The sequence below is a fragment of the Phasianus colchicus genome, chromosome 1, assembly GCF_987193195.1.
Source record: "Phasianus colchicus chromosome 1, bPhaCol1.hap1.1, whole genome shotgun sequence".
Lineage (NCBI taxonomy): Eukaryota > Metazoa > Chordata > Aves > Galliformes > Phasianidae > Phasianus > Phasianus colchicus.
Window position 1 is genome coordinate 176759816 of NC_143436.1, and position 16542 is coordinate 176776357.

Consider the following 16542-nt stretch of genomic DNA (forward strand, 5'->3'; position numbering starts at 1 on the left):
CAGTGCCATTAACAGATTTCCCCACAGCACAAATATCACATCGTATTCTAAATAATTGCGGTTTTACTCTCTTGATGGCATTTCATCAGTATCAGTATGCCAAAATGAGATGCTGCTTGGGATTTCTGAAAAGAAATGTAACTGTCACGAGCTAACACCACGAGACATCAGGCAGAGAAAAGTAAGCACAGGACCTCTTCAAGAACCACCATTTCCCATAAAACACTCTGCCCCCAGAACAAACCTATGTTTTCCTCCCACCCAGTAAAAGCCATCTGCTTTTCAGAAACCTACAGTAGATAGTGATTATTTTTATGGCATATATAAGACCTTGAGGTGAGCCCCGTCATTTTCAAGTGGCAGGCCCTCCATTTATAACATATGAAGATCTGTAAGATATTTTCAATTATTTCTGTCTCACTGACACACAGAGATGCTGCTATAATAGGAAATTGTGTTATCACAGATCTTTGAAGATTTCTGAAGTTGGATCATTTTGCATTTTCTACCCTACTGAGCTAGGAAATTAACAGTAAAACTTTACCCTGCCCTCTACTAAGCCTGATTTAGCCAAAGACATGATCTCAGGTAGTAACTACAGATTCAACTGTTTATTTAATTGAAATGAAACCATTCTTCCAGCAGACAGAGAAGGGAAGAAATAATATGTTATGCCAGATTCCTGAGTCAATGCTTCTCCCTACATTCCCTACTTTCTCGGTGTGCTGAAGTGCATGCGGATCTGTGTTAATATGCTGCAGTAGAATGGAAGGCAATGATTTGGTGCTCCTTGGGTGTTGGGCACCTAATTTAACTCTTGCTGGCTAATAAACTTCTGAGGAAAGGAAGGAAAAAAGATGATACAGTTTCACACTGATAACTAATTCAGCAGTAAGGAAACATTTTTTTTCTATCATATGTGAAAGAAAGCTGTTCTAACAGCAGTGATTAGTGGGAGTTGTGTTGCCTTTACTACAAAGAAAATGGTTTGATGGATTCTTATATAATGACTCACCCAAGGGCAAATGTTCTGAATACAGGATCCCCTTGGAAAAAACCTTTTTTCCCTCTCTCAGCCCCGACCAAGAGGAAGCACTATCCATTTGGATTTAAAGACAAATTATCCACTTTGAATTAAAGACAAAATCATTGTGAAATCTGTGCCAGGCAGGAGTGGATGTCACAAACCACATTAGAAGATGACTCTATGGAGGTGCTCATTCTCTTACTCTCCCATGGAATGTAGAAAAATTGGACAACTGTTCAGATGAGCTACACAACTTGTGTGCAAAAGTAGAAATGACAGGTCCCAGTTTTCATCAGGTGACAGGCTGAGTTTGCTTCTGCATGAATTTGTAGGAGAACACCTCCTCTGGGTAAATTTCATATCTTTCCAGAAATGTTCTTACACACGTTGGTCACAAACTCCTAATCTTAATGAAGAGGATGGTTATCATCCTCAACTAAGTGAACCAGAATAAAACGTATGCATCAAATGCTTCCACATCCTTTCCAGGTTCAGTTTTTAAGTACAAAGTTTTAAGTACAAAGTTTTCATGTACAAAAACAGAATATACACCAGAACATACAAATGAAATCAGCTTCTTTTAAGATGAATAAAGAGTCAAATGCAGCTTTCTGGGTCTCAGCTTCTTTCACAGTTTTTGAACTGAAATCAAATGACTGATTCCACAGATGAGAGCATTTTCCTTTTACAGAATTCTCAAATGAATGAACCTGTATACATCAGCTGTGTTCAAGGATAGTGTTATGACTACATGAGGTGTGTTTTTAAGATTCACACCAGAAATTGGTAGACATCAACATTTCTTCCACAGATACCATTTAGATCTATCAGAAATTAGATAATTCTATCCTTAACAATGTCTTGGTGTAATTAAAGACACACAGAGTACCACCAGCTAAAAAGAAATGCTTTCCAAGGACCTAAACATAGGGCGAAAATGTAAAGCAAAGGAGATTGACTACTCTCTAAGTACAGCTCATCCAGAAATAAATTGAAATGAGCAATCAGTCCAACAGTTAAAAAGGATATAATTGTATGTTTGCGAACACTGAAAAAGTCAGAGCTCCCTGGACACATCAGTATAAGAGAGAAAAGAGAAAATCCTTGGGGTGTTCTCATTTTACTTATTGTCATTCATTTCAAATTAATACAAACATGGAAAGATTGGAAAGATTTTGGAGCCTGCAGCATCTTGTCTCCTGTGGCACGTTATGTCACCTGCTCCCCTGTCTGCACTCCTCCCAGGCTGATAACACTTGCTTTGATATTGACACAGTTCAGGCTCAATCTGGTCTTCAAAGACAGAAAAGGGGCATGCAAATCCCTCAGTCTCCCTTTCTGCTCCAAGCCCAAGGCATGCAAACACTTCCCAAGGACTGCACACTCCAGTGGGCATTACTTTCTACTTAACAAAATTAATGGTTGTTACAGAAAATAGGATTTGAAAAGACATTTCAGCCATAGGATCTTTCCAAGTCTGGAAACGAGACAATAGCCACAATAACACTGCTGATCCCACTTTATACCTCCAGCATTATACCATCAATTTTGTAAACCAAGTTTATTACTCTGCATGTTAAGGGACAGAAAGAAATGGATGAGGATGACTGTTGTTCATTTTAGATGCTTGGTATTCAAAACTGTTCATGGCTGCAATGTGCTTAGCAAATAGAGTTTGCTGTGATTATTTACTTGCTTTAGTTGTACAAAGGGATAAAAACACACACACACACAAAAACAAATAGAAATATGCTTCAGGCTCACTCTTAAAGCAATTTTCTCTCATCAGGGAAACCAACTCCTATGTTAATGTACAACTCAGTGGCACTGAAATGATTAATGAGTACTGCAGAGATTAAATAAGTCCTTGTATGCAAACTCCCGTCTGGACAATCCTTTTTATACGCCCCAAAAAGAAAGCCAATTTATAGACTTACGGTTGGCTGTCCTGCTTTGATCACTCTGAGCGCTGTCATTTGACTGGTTGCTGGAGACGGAGGATACACTTGAGCTCCTGACAAAACCAAATGCTGCCAGCTTGGCTGCTGGCAATCGTGAGTAACCTGGAGGGCGAAGTGCAGACGGACACGGCTTGGGGAGATTTGACTTTGCAGCATTTGGACACGGGACTTTCTTAAGATCAACTGAAAGAAGGAGAAAGAGCTTTTATCAAACAAGCTCATCCAGGACATACTAAATATTGCCACATAAAACTTGGTATGAAGACTGAATAGAAGTTTTAAGGGCTGCTCAAAAACTGCAGTGGTGTCTTACTCTTTGCTCTACTAAAAAGTAATTCTCTGAAGCAATTACAGGTTGCAATAATTTTTAAAATGTGAAGTGCAGCAAGAACCTGTGATGCATAAAGTCGAAATTCCAGCAGGGTAATGTAGTTCAAGTCCACTACTTTCTTAAAAATATCTTCTTTTATGCTGTATCATTTTCTACTTCTACATTTCTTATGTGTCAATTAAAAGAAAGTCACACTCAGACAAACACTCTATACTTAACCTCAGTTTTGGAAGCTATTACAGAATGCCAATGAATCTCCTCAAGGACACAGGACTTCTTTGCATTTCATCAAAGAAAATACTTCTTTGAAGTCTTTCTTTCAAATTTTGCTAAAAGAAAATGCCCTCCTCTTGCACCAAGCCCAGAAACAAGGACATGCCCTGGGAAGTTTACTTTTTTAACACACCACTAGCTATTTCCTCTGATAGTGTCCAATTCTCTGTAAAATGTCAGCTATGGGAATGACATATCCCAAATCTCAGACAACTGCCAATAGAGGGCTTACAGAGGATGGAGTTAGTCAACAACAACAGTTTGGCTACCATGTCTGCTCTGGTAATGCCAGCAGGTACCTCCCTCTGTTTTGTGTCCTCCTAGCCCATATCCTGCTGTTCTTGCTTAGGCAAACTTTTCTAGGCAAATCCAGAAGATGGGTCCAAAAGGTCCCAAACTGTACTCATGAAAGAACTGAAGGTTGAGTTTGGCTGGTTGAGTGTGTTAGAAGAGAAGGCAGCATTACAGCTGTCAACATACTTGGCCAGAAAAGTCCACAAAGTTGACTTTCTGTTCCCATTTGGTGAACACTGTTCATGCATCATCCTGATGTATACTTCAAAGGATGCAGCAAACATTAATTATATAAAGGAAAAGAAGAAATTAACCACACAGTAAGAATATAGTCTTCACATTATTACACTATTTAATTCTTTTGTAAACTATGTAGGTCAAAGCCTTATTAATTTTAATGAAGCATTGCACTTTGATGAGAGTTTACAGAAAACAAGACTAACTCCTTTGAGTAGAAAAATGTTATGGGGATTTTGAAAGATAGTAATGTACCTCATGACAGTAACAACATTACGTCTTTTTTTTCAACAGAACCAACCTTTTCTTTTGAAATTACAATAGATGTAACATCAAGGAAAAAAAAAGAGTTTGGTTTTCCTATAAAACATAATCCTATAAAAGACATTAGAAAATGCTTCTTGATCAACAAATGAAATAATTTCTATACACAGGTTGCTCTGAAAGTAATGTGTTCTGTTTAATTCCACAGAAATGAAAACAGATATAAAAAGGCCATTAACACAGTTTGAGAGAGTATATTCTCAGCTACAAAACACTACAACATGGTCACCACCATTAGCTACATGTCAGCCACACAAAGGCTGTGGATGCAGTTTACCCAGCTTTTAATAAAGTCTATGACTGTCTCCTACAGATCCTCCTGGAGAAGCTGGCAGCCCGTGATTTTGATGGGTGTACGCTTCCCTGCTTGGACAGCTGGGCCCATGGAGTGGTACTGATGGGCTGACAGTTGGACTAGATCATCTCAGTGGTCTTTTCCAACCTTGATGATTCTATGATTCCATGACTCTATTTGAGTGTCTACATAAAATGTGGGATTGAGGTCAGTTCATGCCAGTGTTGCACTGGTGGTAAGCCCCTGATGTGAAGCAAACAGGAGGATCCATGGCAAGCCCTGCATCTCTGTCTATGCAAGGGAATGCTGGACCTTAACTGTGGAGACACCTGTACAGAGTCCCCAGGCTGTCTCCTCTCTGCACTGCTGTGTGACCACGTGCCTACAGCCAGTGCTGTGCTGAGCACCGCAGGACAGGTGTGGAAGCACAGGCACCACCACTGAAGAAGGACTTGCTTAAAACTAGTCTGAGAGCTGGGGCTATTCACCTGGAGAGGAGAAAGCTGTGGGGAGACCTCAAAGTGGCCTTTCAGTATCTAAAGGGGGGCGGTAAGAAAGAAGGGGATGACTCTTTAGCAGGGTCTGTTATGATAGGACAAAGGGAAATGGTTTCAAAATAAAAGAGGAGAACTTTAGATTGGATGTAAGGAAGAAGTTTTTTACAATAAGAGTGGTGAGGCACTGGCACAGGTGCCCAGAAAGGTGGATGCCCCATCCCTGGAGACGCTCAAGGTCAGGCTGGATGGGGCTCTAAGCACCTGATGGAGCTGTAGGTGTCCCTGTTTCTAACAGGGAGTTGGACGAGGTGGCCTTTAGAGGTGCCTTTCAACTCAAACAATTCTACAGTTCTAGGCATTTAGTGACAATCTCAGCACCTTGCAGCACCAGAAAATGCCCACCCATCTCCACCTTTTCTTTGAATCCGTTCTCTTAGATGTGCACAGATGATCTGGTAGTGTTACTCACACCTATGTGCTTATGGACTTCTCAGCTTGTGATTTCAATTGAAATTTCCCCTGAACTAACCATATTTTGTGTCTTGAACTCATGATCAACTTTAAGTTATTTTTCACTTCTCTTCTTTGTAATCCAGCTTTTCTGTACCACAAGGACCTGGGGGCAGAACATTATCCTTATCAGAGATGCACTCAAGTCCTTAAAGCTAAGTCAGCTTGTGTCTTTTTACTCCCTAAAACACACAAGGCATCAGCCTTGTGCACCCATTTTCTTTCTAAATACCATCAAGTTTTAAGGTGGGGATTCTTTCTGTCTCTTAGAAGTATAAAAGCACTCCTGCAAACATGGTCTGAAAGTTCAAAACAAAAGTTATATTAATGAGAAGTTTTCATTTTAATAATAATCTGCCAAAATAAGCTAAAAAAAAGGCAAAAATCTTTCCAGCTACTTCACTGAAGCTAATTATGGAATTAATTGTCTGTGTGGCACACAAGTGATTTTCTGTGACACCTCAAACTGTTACCATCTAGGAACATGAAAGCACTTTGAGGTAGAAACTGATTGACACAAAGCAGATGTGTCTGTGAGCCTTAAGAAGAGGCTGAGAGAGACTTCTGCATCTGCACTGTACACAGATCACATCTCCATGCTCATGTATAGCTAAGGAGCAACTTTAATGTGGCTTCTCCATGAAAGCTGAAATAGCTTTTAGCTAAAACAAATGAAAAGTTATAGGAATGGATTATGGAGATGCGTTCATATGAGGAAAAGTAGCAGTTCAAGAGTTCAGCTCCACTTGTGATTCAGAATCTATGTTAAGCCTTTGCTTTCTTGGTGGGGTTTGTTGTTGTTTTTCTCTTTTTTTTTGATGAACATTTCTCTAAGAACTTCAGTCATCAGACACAATTTGCTCTCAGGGAGCATATCTTCTTTTAGATGGTGCTCTGATCATTATCCTCAGTTTGTATCAGAGAAACCAGGGCAAGGAGCTACCTGCAGTTTTGCTTAACTCGTCAGAGATAACACAAGCAGTTTTTCAAGGGACCTCAGAGTTAACTCAATCTTTGATATCATCAGAGATTAAAACCAAATCTTTCGAATCAGAAGCAGATTCTGTTCCCAGCATCCTTGTGGTTTCCCGGTTATTGACAAATGATTTTTCTATGAAAAAGAATGGAGGAAAGAGGCCTCAAAACAGGGATTCATTATCTACACCTTAAAACAGAGGTTCTACACCAGTGTGCAGATGGTGCATGGCTCTCTTGATGCTCCCTTATTTAAATGTCACCAAGCCTGGGACAGTTCAAAGGCAAAAGAGTTGTCACTGCTGAACATCAGTGAAATCCTGATCAGCCAGGCCACTGTTACACGGCAAGAAATGCTCAGCATCTCCAGCTTCAGATTCAAACACCCCTAAAAGCTACTCTGTGCCTTCTGTGGGGTATGAAGAGGTGACACATGGCCAAGTCTTGAGCCTGGTGATGATGCACTTAGCAAGATGCCGATGAAGAGCTGTGTGTTTCCCTTTGAGCATGTAATTCTTCATTATATTGTACAATTGGATTGCACACCCAGTGAAGCAGAATGCGAGCTGAAACTGCTGTGGTTTAGCAGAAGCCAGAGAATATTTTCATTTCTGAATTCTCCCCTTGTCACCTCTCTTCTTCAAAAATTAAGCTTGTCAGCTCCAACTGAAGTATCTATTTTGTAAGTACTGCAAACCTATAAAATAAGCAGCAGTGGAATAATTCAAGAAGTAACCTGAAAACTCCTTTCCTATCACCAATCCTCATATACTTGTTCAGGTATTAGGTATTCCTGAGATTTGACACAAAACCAAAACTGAAATCCTATCAGGAAAAAGCTGTAGACACATCAACATTACCAATGAAATCCATGATACATATTTGCAAATACACAAACAAACACATATATTTGTGTGTGCCTGAGTAAATCAAAAACATTGCTGTCCTGATGCATACATAAAATGAATCTTTAACAAGGATTGACTTATTTAGAAATGAAAGGAACTGCTAGACCCTCAGGACTGGCAAATTTAATACACAGAGAGGTAATAAGGAAACAAGATTTCATTAACTTGCTCTTTGAAAAAAAATTACCATAAATACTACTGAAAAAAATGTAGTAAAGTTTTAATGATGAGATCTCTGTTGTACTTTTCAAAATTAGACATTAATGCCATTAAAATAATCAGCTAATGAATGTAAATCCTGACAGGTTTGCTCCAAGTCTTCATAACCAAGGAAAAGATATGCATAATTTATAAGTTATAGACACAGTATCCTTCAGTGCTTGTTTTGAATGACAATTTTCCCATAGAAAGAGCAGAGTCAACATAAAATAAACAAATGTTCAGCTTTCAGACACCTAATATACCCTTAAATATGCCCCAGTTCCTATCTTACCTACAGTATACAATGCTTTTTCTTACAAGTCAGACTGCTTGCTGGACCCATCCGACATAAAGAGCAGCACTGGTCAGTAATGAACCCAGGCATTACACGTGGAGAACTGTAGGATCATTTACTATTATTTTACTTCTTACCTGGCATGTAGCAGGTAGCAAAACCCTTAGAGGTAGTACTTGCAGTCTACCACAGATGCTCAGGGATTGAATTTATCAATTAGAGTCAGCTTTATGAATGTTAGTATTACACACGGGCCAAACCACTCAGCTTATCAGTGCTGCTTAAGCAGACTGCTATATTATGAAATGCATGGCAGAGGGGATTAAATCCTCATTATGAGGCACAGGCTCTGTTCTCAATACTGTGCTATGGCAATTTTTGTTTAAAGAGCTCTAGTGGTACCTTGCTCTTTGTCACTAGATGGCAAATGGCTACATCCCTGTTTCCATTACCTCAAGGTAGGACTGAAATCAATGGGATTAAAAACTGGATTAAAAACTCAGGATTGAACTGCAAGAGATGCTGATTAGCATTCTTGAAGATAGGGCTGGTATCCTTGAGAGAAAAATACATGCTGGCCTCCAGCTGCTCTCAGCTGTCCACTCAGCCCTCACACTCCACAGTATCTATACAACCAAGGGTCTTATCAGCATCACTACCAACTCACTGACTACATATGCTCATGCATTTCTTTCCCTTATATTTGCAAATATGACTATAACTAATCTACATTTAATCCTGTTTCTGAAATACAGCATCAAAAACAATATATCAGATTAAAGTTTAATACCACAACAAACTGCCAAATTAGAGGAATTAGAGGAAAGTGGTTGATAAAAAGCTGAAAATGGTGTTGAATACATTAACATCACTCGTTTGACGTGACCCATATGGCCTGTGTAGGTATGAGCATGCTTTGCTGATGCTACAGATTAATGCTGTTAACATCAGCCCTGCTCTGAGTCCTTTTGCACAGCTGGCTTTAGGGCTGCCCTCCAACCCAGCCCCTCTCTCCTTCTCCTACTTCAGTTCCATCTGCTGTCATTTGAGCCTCTTTCACGGGCAATTTGTTCTTCTTAAAAGGAATTATTAAAGACAAAAAGACTGATATGCTGGTTTAAAAAGTTAGATGCTGATGAAAGAGTAATTTGAGATGTACATGAGGATTTGAACAAAGGTAAGGTGATTAGAAGCTAATCTCCAGTTTGTAAGTGGGAAATAACTAAAATAATGTAATGTAACTGATAAAAGGAATCAGAAATACAAGAAGGATCAATATGGGAGGCAATGAATCATCACAAAGCAATGCAAAGTGCTTTCCAACAGAACAAGATGTTGCAGAAAAAATTAGACAATGCTTTTCATCTCACAAGGAAAACAGAAAGTGAGATGCCAGAAATGAAAAAAATACGTGTCCTGGGGTGGACAGTGAAAAACTGGTGACATTAGCAGCCTCTCCAGAACAAGTCTTGGGTAATTTAAAATCAATAAAAGCAGTCAGAGTCCACAGACCAGATGAAGCAAACTTCGGGATCCTGAAGGAACATGGCAGACAAATTACTGGACTACTATGAATTATCTTTAATAGCTTTTTTGAAACAGTGAGATATCAATAGGCTGGAGCGAAACTAACAAAATAACAGTTGTAGGAAGGAAACTGCAGAGAGCTATGGACTAAATTTGACCTCCAGAGCAGGCAAGGTCCAAGAAATAGGTTCAGCACAACAAAGTTCTTGCACTTGGGCCAGGGGAATCCCAGCCATCCATACAAACTGGAAAGAGCGGTCCTTGAGAGCAGCCCTGCAGAGAAGGACCTGGGGGTCTTGATAGATTAAAAGCTTAACATGAGCCAGCAGTGTGCCCTTGTGGCTCAGAAGGCAAATGGTATCCTGAGCTCCATCAAAAGAGGGGTGGCCAGCAGGGAGGTGACTGTCCCCTTCTACTCTGCTCTTGTGAGGCCCCATCTGGAGTACTGCGTCCAGGTCTGGAGCCCCCAGTACAAGAAAGACAGGGAGCTGTTGGAGAGGGTCCAGAGGAGGGCCACAACAATGATCAGGGGGCTGGAGCACCTCCCCTACAAAGACAGACTGAGGGAGCTGGGCTTGTTCAGCCTGGAGAAAAGAAGGCTGTGGGGTGACTGAATTGCAGCCTTTCAATATCTAAAGAGAGCCTACAAACAGGAGGGGAATCAACTCTTTGAAAGGGTAGATAAAAGCAGGACAAGGGGAAATGGTTTGAAGTTGAGGAGGAGAGATTTAGGTTGGATGTCGGGGGGAAATTCTTTACTATAAGAGTGGTGAGGTACTGGAACAGGCTGCCCAGAGAGGCTGTGGATGCCCCCCCCCCCCCCGAGGTGTTCAAGGCCAGGTTGGATGGGGCCCTGGGCAACCTGGTATAGCGTTAAATGAGGAGGTTGGTGACCTGCATGTGGCAGGGGGTTGGAGATTCATGATCCTTGAGGTCCCTTCCAACCCTGGCCATTCTGTGATTCTGTGATTCTGTGAAATAATCAGTGATAAGATTCCAAAACACCCAGCTGTTGAGAAGTAGGAAAACTTCAGGAAACGGGAATTGTAATAAAATAGGAATGGCACTTTTAGCTACTGCAATTTCCTATATGCTTCTCATTCACAGGAATTTTTAAAGATGAGATTACAGATGATAAATAGGACAGATAGGCTACCAGAACTTAGATTTCTGAATGTCAGTATAGGAAGACAGCAAAATTAATACACATATACAGTGCTCTATAGATTAAAAATGGCTAGAGAAAGTTATGCCTGCAATAATCAATGATAATTACACTGGATGAATGAAAATCAGGGCAATATTCATTTCTGAAGAGCAGAAAGCTGACTGTATTCATTAATAGGACCTACTAACAAATGAGAAATGAGGGTATATTCCTTTCATTTCTACCAAACTTCCTCCTGTTATGCAAGAGCTTATCTGAGTTGTATTCTAAACTAGCAGTCTGTTGCATTTCCAATTAAATGGAAACTGTCATCCAGTTGTTCTCTGCATCTGTATTCCTACATTCTATGCTGACTGCACTCAACTTAGAGGGCTAAACTGATATCTACTACTTAGTGCATTATCATCTCAGAAGTCACACAGCAGAGCTTGATCGGCTTCTGCAAATAGCATCAATGCAGATAAGCTCCAGATACAAAGTCAGATAGTAAAGAACAGTGGCAAGGCCTTGTGTTACGGAGAACCTTGATTTGCTGATAAATGCTGAATCCTGGTATTCTGTACTGAGGCTCACTCTCTCTTCTCTGGTTAAGTCAAGATACCCTGGCATTCAGTATCTAAATCTGTTATGAAGTTTTAGTGCAGAGAAATAGACACCGGGGAAAGAAACAATTTCCAGATAGCTGCAAAGACCCATGTGAACTCCACACAGGAGAGGAAATAAACAGCAACAAAAATTAGGCAAAATCCTAAGGAAAACTTGTAACTTGAATGCAGTGTTGCACTGGTGCAGCCTTCCTACAGAGGCTGCAAAATCACTTATAAATTCACAAAATCACTTATAAATTGCTTTTCATGAATAGCTTAAATAAACATTTTTCAAAAGAAATTCAGCCCTGGGGCAAGAGGAGGGACCGTACAACCTCAAGCCATTGTTCAAAGCAATCTTTTTTGACTATTATCTAAAAATCTCTGCAGAGCTGTAGGCTGCTAACAGCAGTTATATTTCACTGGCAATGCCTGATTTTCAGTTGCTCATGAACTTGCTGCTGCTTAAATGTATGTCGTTAAAACCTCCGAGCTTTTCCAGGCTACCAAGGAGTGTACTGCAGAGGTGATTATTCTGTCTCATGGTGTTGTACACTTCTCCTTCTGACTTTTCCTTTTCCCTCCCCTGTAATTCTGCCCAGGGTCATGCTGTACCCTGCACAGTAGCTGGGAAGCAAAAGATTTTTAAAAATGTTGTCTCCAAAGTGGTGTATACCAGGGTTTCAGAGAATCGAGGTCTCTCCCTCTGAACACTATCAATGTTTCCAGAGCAACATGATGGCCAATGTCATAGTCAGATTGAAAAATGGGGTCTTCATGATAGAGGAAAATGTTCCCTTACCTTCCACGTGACAAAAGCAAAGATTTTTCAGGCACTCAGAAAGAGGAGGAAGATGAAAAAGAGTATAATGAGAATTATTACTGAAATCGATCCTTCTCCTTCAGAATGACCTGCTTAACAACTTTTGAGCAGACTCCAAAGCCAGATGTGCCTGAGAATAAAAAGATACTTCTCAAAGAGTGCTATTGGAGCTCTGTAGTACCAGGTCAAGATATTGCTCGTTTTGTGCTATTTCTATCTGAAATATATATATATATGTCTTATTGGTGACTATATTTAAAGGAAAGAAAGATCATACTGTACCTGAAGCATCAGGATGATAGAGGCTGGGAGCACTCGCTATTTCTCCTTGCTGATGAAGACAGGCTCCTGAGGATCTCTGACTTGCAATGAGGATCCTGCTTTTGGCAGACGGTAACCTGGAGACTGCACCCAGTCCTAACTGTGGCTTAAGTATCATGGCAGACCGATAAAAACTTGGTGGGACCTCGTAGTGAGTATATGGTGGAGGACAAAATTCGTCTTTTGCAGGCCTTTCCCCAACCTAAGGAAAAAAATCATGAACACAGATATTATGCAATATATCAATATGTAGTCAGCATACGGATCTCTAAATTGCTCACAAAAGCTATTTTTCCCTCCTTGTCAATCTGGGTGTCAGGCCCCTGTAGACTGCTGGTCAATTTTAAGAGGAATGGCCTAACAATATGAACCCCTCTCCACAAATAGAATCACAGTGTCATAGAATCATTTGTGTAGGAAGGGACCCTTAAAGGTTTCTCTGCAGTGACAGGGACACCTACAGCTAGATCAGGTGCTCAGAGCTCCATTCAGCCCAACCCTGAATGTCTCCAGGGATGGGGCATCCACCCCCTCTCTGGGCAACCTGTGCCAGTGCTTCACTACAACAGGCTCTTCACATGTTCCAAGAACTAAATCCAACCAAACCCAAATAAAGAATTGACAGCTACCCAAAAAGCAAATAGACAAACAAAAATAACTTCAGTTAGAGAAAATGAAGCTATTGTCAAGTCCTGACAGGTGATGTTATTTAAATAGGTGGATACACGAAGAGTGTGCAACTGGAATTATTATTAGAAGTTATTTAAAATATGCTTACTGAGATACACGTACTTTTAAAGGGAGTCTGTTTTAACTTAAATAGTTACACATAAAGCTGAAGCTATTTTAAGTTCTTTTTATGGGAGAAATGGGATTGTCAAATTGTCTGCCCGTGAGGAAATCTCTGCATACCCTTACATCCTTACTGCAAAATATGCAGCATAATCTGTGCCTCTGAGTTCCTGAACAGACCCACATGGAGAGGTGTACATGTTGTGTATGCTATGTTTTCAGAGGGCTGACAGAGTATTCCAAACCAGAGCTATAAAACACAGCTGGCCATTCAGCAGCATAAAATGCCCATCCTGGGCTGCATTAAAAAAGGGTGCCAGCAGGGAGAGGGAGGTGAAGGAGGGAGAGCTCTTGTGAGGCCCCATCTGCAGTACTGCATCCAGGCCTGGGGCTCCCAGGACAGGAGGGACGTGGAGCTCTTGGAGCGGGTCCAGAGGAGGGCACTAAGATGATCAGAGGGCTGGAGCACCTCTCCTATGAGGAAAGGCTGAGGGAACTGGGATTGTTTAGCTTGGAGAAGAGAAGGCTCCAGGGAGACCTCATTGTGGCCTTCCAGTACTTGAAGAGAGCATATAAACAGGAGGGAGAATGGCTGTTTAGGAGGGTGGATTGTGATAGGACAAGGGGGAATGGTTTTAAACTGAGACAGGGGAGGTTTAGGTTAGATATTAGGAGGAAGTTTTTCACTCAGAGGGCTGTGACACTGGAACAGGCTGCCTAAGGAGGCTGTGGATGCCCCATCCCTGGAGCCATTCAAGGCCAGGCAGGCTGTCAGCAGAGAACATGTGGTTGAGCGAAGACCTGGTTCCTTGGTTGAGCCCTTGCATCCATGACCAGACCTTTACTTTTGTGCACTGCTTTCCCAGACTCAGGACTAGGGCATAAAACAACGCCAGAAGCTCTCTGGGCTTTCATCTCTCTTGTTTGCAAAGAACTGTTTGCTCTTCTGAGTAAAGATCAACTTCTCCAGCATTTCCTTATAAAATGTAAAATCCTCGTAATCTAGAAAGAGCCCATAAATATTTCTTCAGCATACTTTATTTAGGGCAGAGGAAAAAAAAGTGGCTTAGGAAATAGTAATTCTGAACTAAATTTGCTTAAAAATTAATCAAAAAAAAAGTGCCATCAGCTACCTAAGAAGAAAAGTAACTGGCAATTAATTAACTCTGCTGCAAGTTATGACGCATATAATATGCCAAATCAATTTCTATTTAGCAATTATAAGCATTTAGAATATGCACTTTAACATTGGCTATAAAACCTTTGATCTGAGCTGCTTCAAGAGCTTTAATCCTAATTTAGCAAATCTTTAATTTGCTAAAAGAGACAAGATAGGCCTTAAACCATTAAGTATGGAATCTTTGAGGTCTCTGCACAGGAACTAGGTGGACAGAGGCAACAAACACTGAGTGTTACATTTTTGCTCTATATTTTTTTCTTTCTTTGTAGTACTATTTCCTGCCATGAGATATTTCAGTTTCCCTTTTTCCTGATCTACTTGTACAAGTTGGGATGCAGGTTTTCACTGTACCGATTACTGTACTGCTTATTTCCAATTTCTGCATATAAGCCTGTTTTTTTTTCTGGATAAGATTCCATTATTTTTTTCTCCCCAATCACAGAATCACAGAATGGCTTGGGATGGAAGGGACCTCAAGGATCATGAATCTCCAACCTCCCACTGCAGGCAGGGCCACCAACCTCCACATTTAATATTAGACCAGGCTGCTCAGGGCCCCATCCAACCTGGCCTTGAACACCTCCAGGGACAGGGCATCCACAACCTCTCCATTCTCTGATGAATTTATTTCAATCAGATTTCACTATACTCTTCCTATCCTCTCATACTGACTGCCAAAAAATAAACCAAATGTATTTATGCCAAATACTTTAGTATGAGGAACAGGGAAAATCCTTAAATATAGAATGCAGGCAATTCTGATAAACTGGGTCAGCTTAATGAAACCTCCAGTTCATCTTTATTGACAGCATGCTACAGGTAACAAAGATATATGCACACATAACAACTGCAAGGATAAAACATTTTCTCAAGCTGAGAGAAGTAAGAAGGATTTACCCAACTATCTCTCAGGAAATAGATTTGTTTCTGAGCTCATAGAGAGACATAAACTTGTTAATAAGACGCATTCCTTTTTCTTTTATATTAAACAGTGAATTTTTCAAGCGCAGGATTTAACTGGTCCCCATAGAATCATATGAAACTATTGATTATAAGGCCATTACAGAGCTGCTAAAACAGATTTGGATTAGTACAGCCCATCCACTAACAGGACGCTCGGCTCAGAACTGTACTGTGCATTTCCCACTCCTCCCATTTAATGAACTTGTCAGAAAGAGCTGGAAAGTCTGCAAGCAAACACATGAACCATTTGGGAATTTCCGCAGCCTGGTTAACTCTGAGCAGAGCTGGCAGACCTGCCAGCAGGTGAGGTTGCTCAACACCTTCCTTCATGTTGCTTTGTTTATAATGCTGTCAAACATTAAAGCCTCAGAGACAGCCCTCGAACCTTCCTCAGGCAGGTAGTGCCCAAGACAGCACCTCTCTGTCACTTCCAGCTCACGGCACCCAAGGGGGCATTTAATTGTGCCTACTGCTTAGCTAGCTGAAGGCTGCTAGCGATTACAGGTCTGATTGATAGAAGCTATTAATACTCCCATCATAGATATGTAAAGAGCTATAAAATGCTGATCAAAGCCCAGATTGGATACGTGAAATAGGGCAGTCTGGGAATGTTTCCCTCACAAAGTTAATGTAGAGTGGTCATCTTGCTCCAGCATGAATTTGTCAACAAAAGCTCTGAGTCTTCACCATGTCAATTTGCCAGGGTGATTCTGATCTACCTGAACCTATTCTAATTGCTTTCCTTCTACTTGAAAGACCCACTCAATCATATTTATAGGGGGATAAGATGCTTTGGGCTCTCTCCAGAAAATAAATGTCATCCTGCTAACTCTACTCTAGAGTAAACCACAGTGCACAGCTGCCACAACCTGAGCCCTTTTCAGGCTAAGAACAGTCCTCCACAGTTACCAGAAATTGGTCCTTTGTTTCCAGCTGTGTTAGCTAATGTTGCCTGATTTTTTAAACACCAACTGTATGGACTGTAGAAACCTATGGTCTAGAAAATCACAGAATGGTCTGGGTTGAAAAGGACCACAAAGATCATCTAAAATT

The 16542-nt window shown here is 40.7% G+C and overlaps 1 protein-coding gene across 4 annotated transcripts in view; it reads right to left on the reverse strand.

Moving 5' to 3' along the window:
• MTUS2 (microtubule associated scaffold protein 2) overlaps positions 1–16542 on the reverse strand; it is a 267632-nt gene that overhangs the window by 142434 nt on the left and 108656 nt on the right. For all 4 annotated transcript variants that reach the window (XM_090133624.1, XM_090133619.1, XM_090133611.1 and 1 more), the window contains 2 exons: positions 12516–12756; positions 2965–3171 (listed from right to left, as the gene is read on the reverse strand). In XM_090133624.1, coding sequence (XP_089989750.1) covers positions 2965–3171; positions 12516–12756 — 448 coding nt within the window. The remainder of the gene's footprint in view (positions 1–2964; positions 3172–12515; positions 12757–16542) is intronic.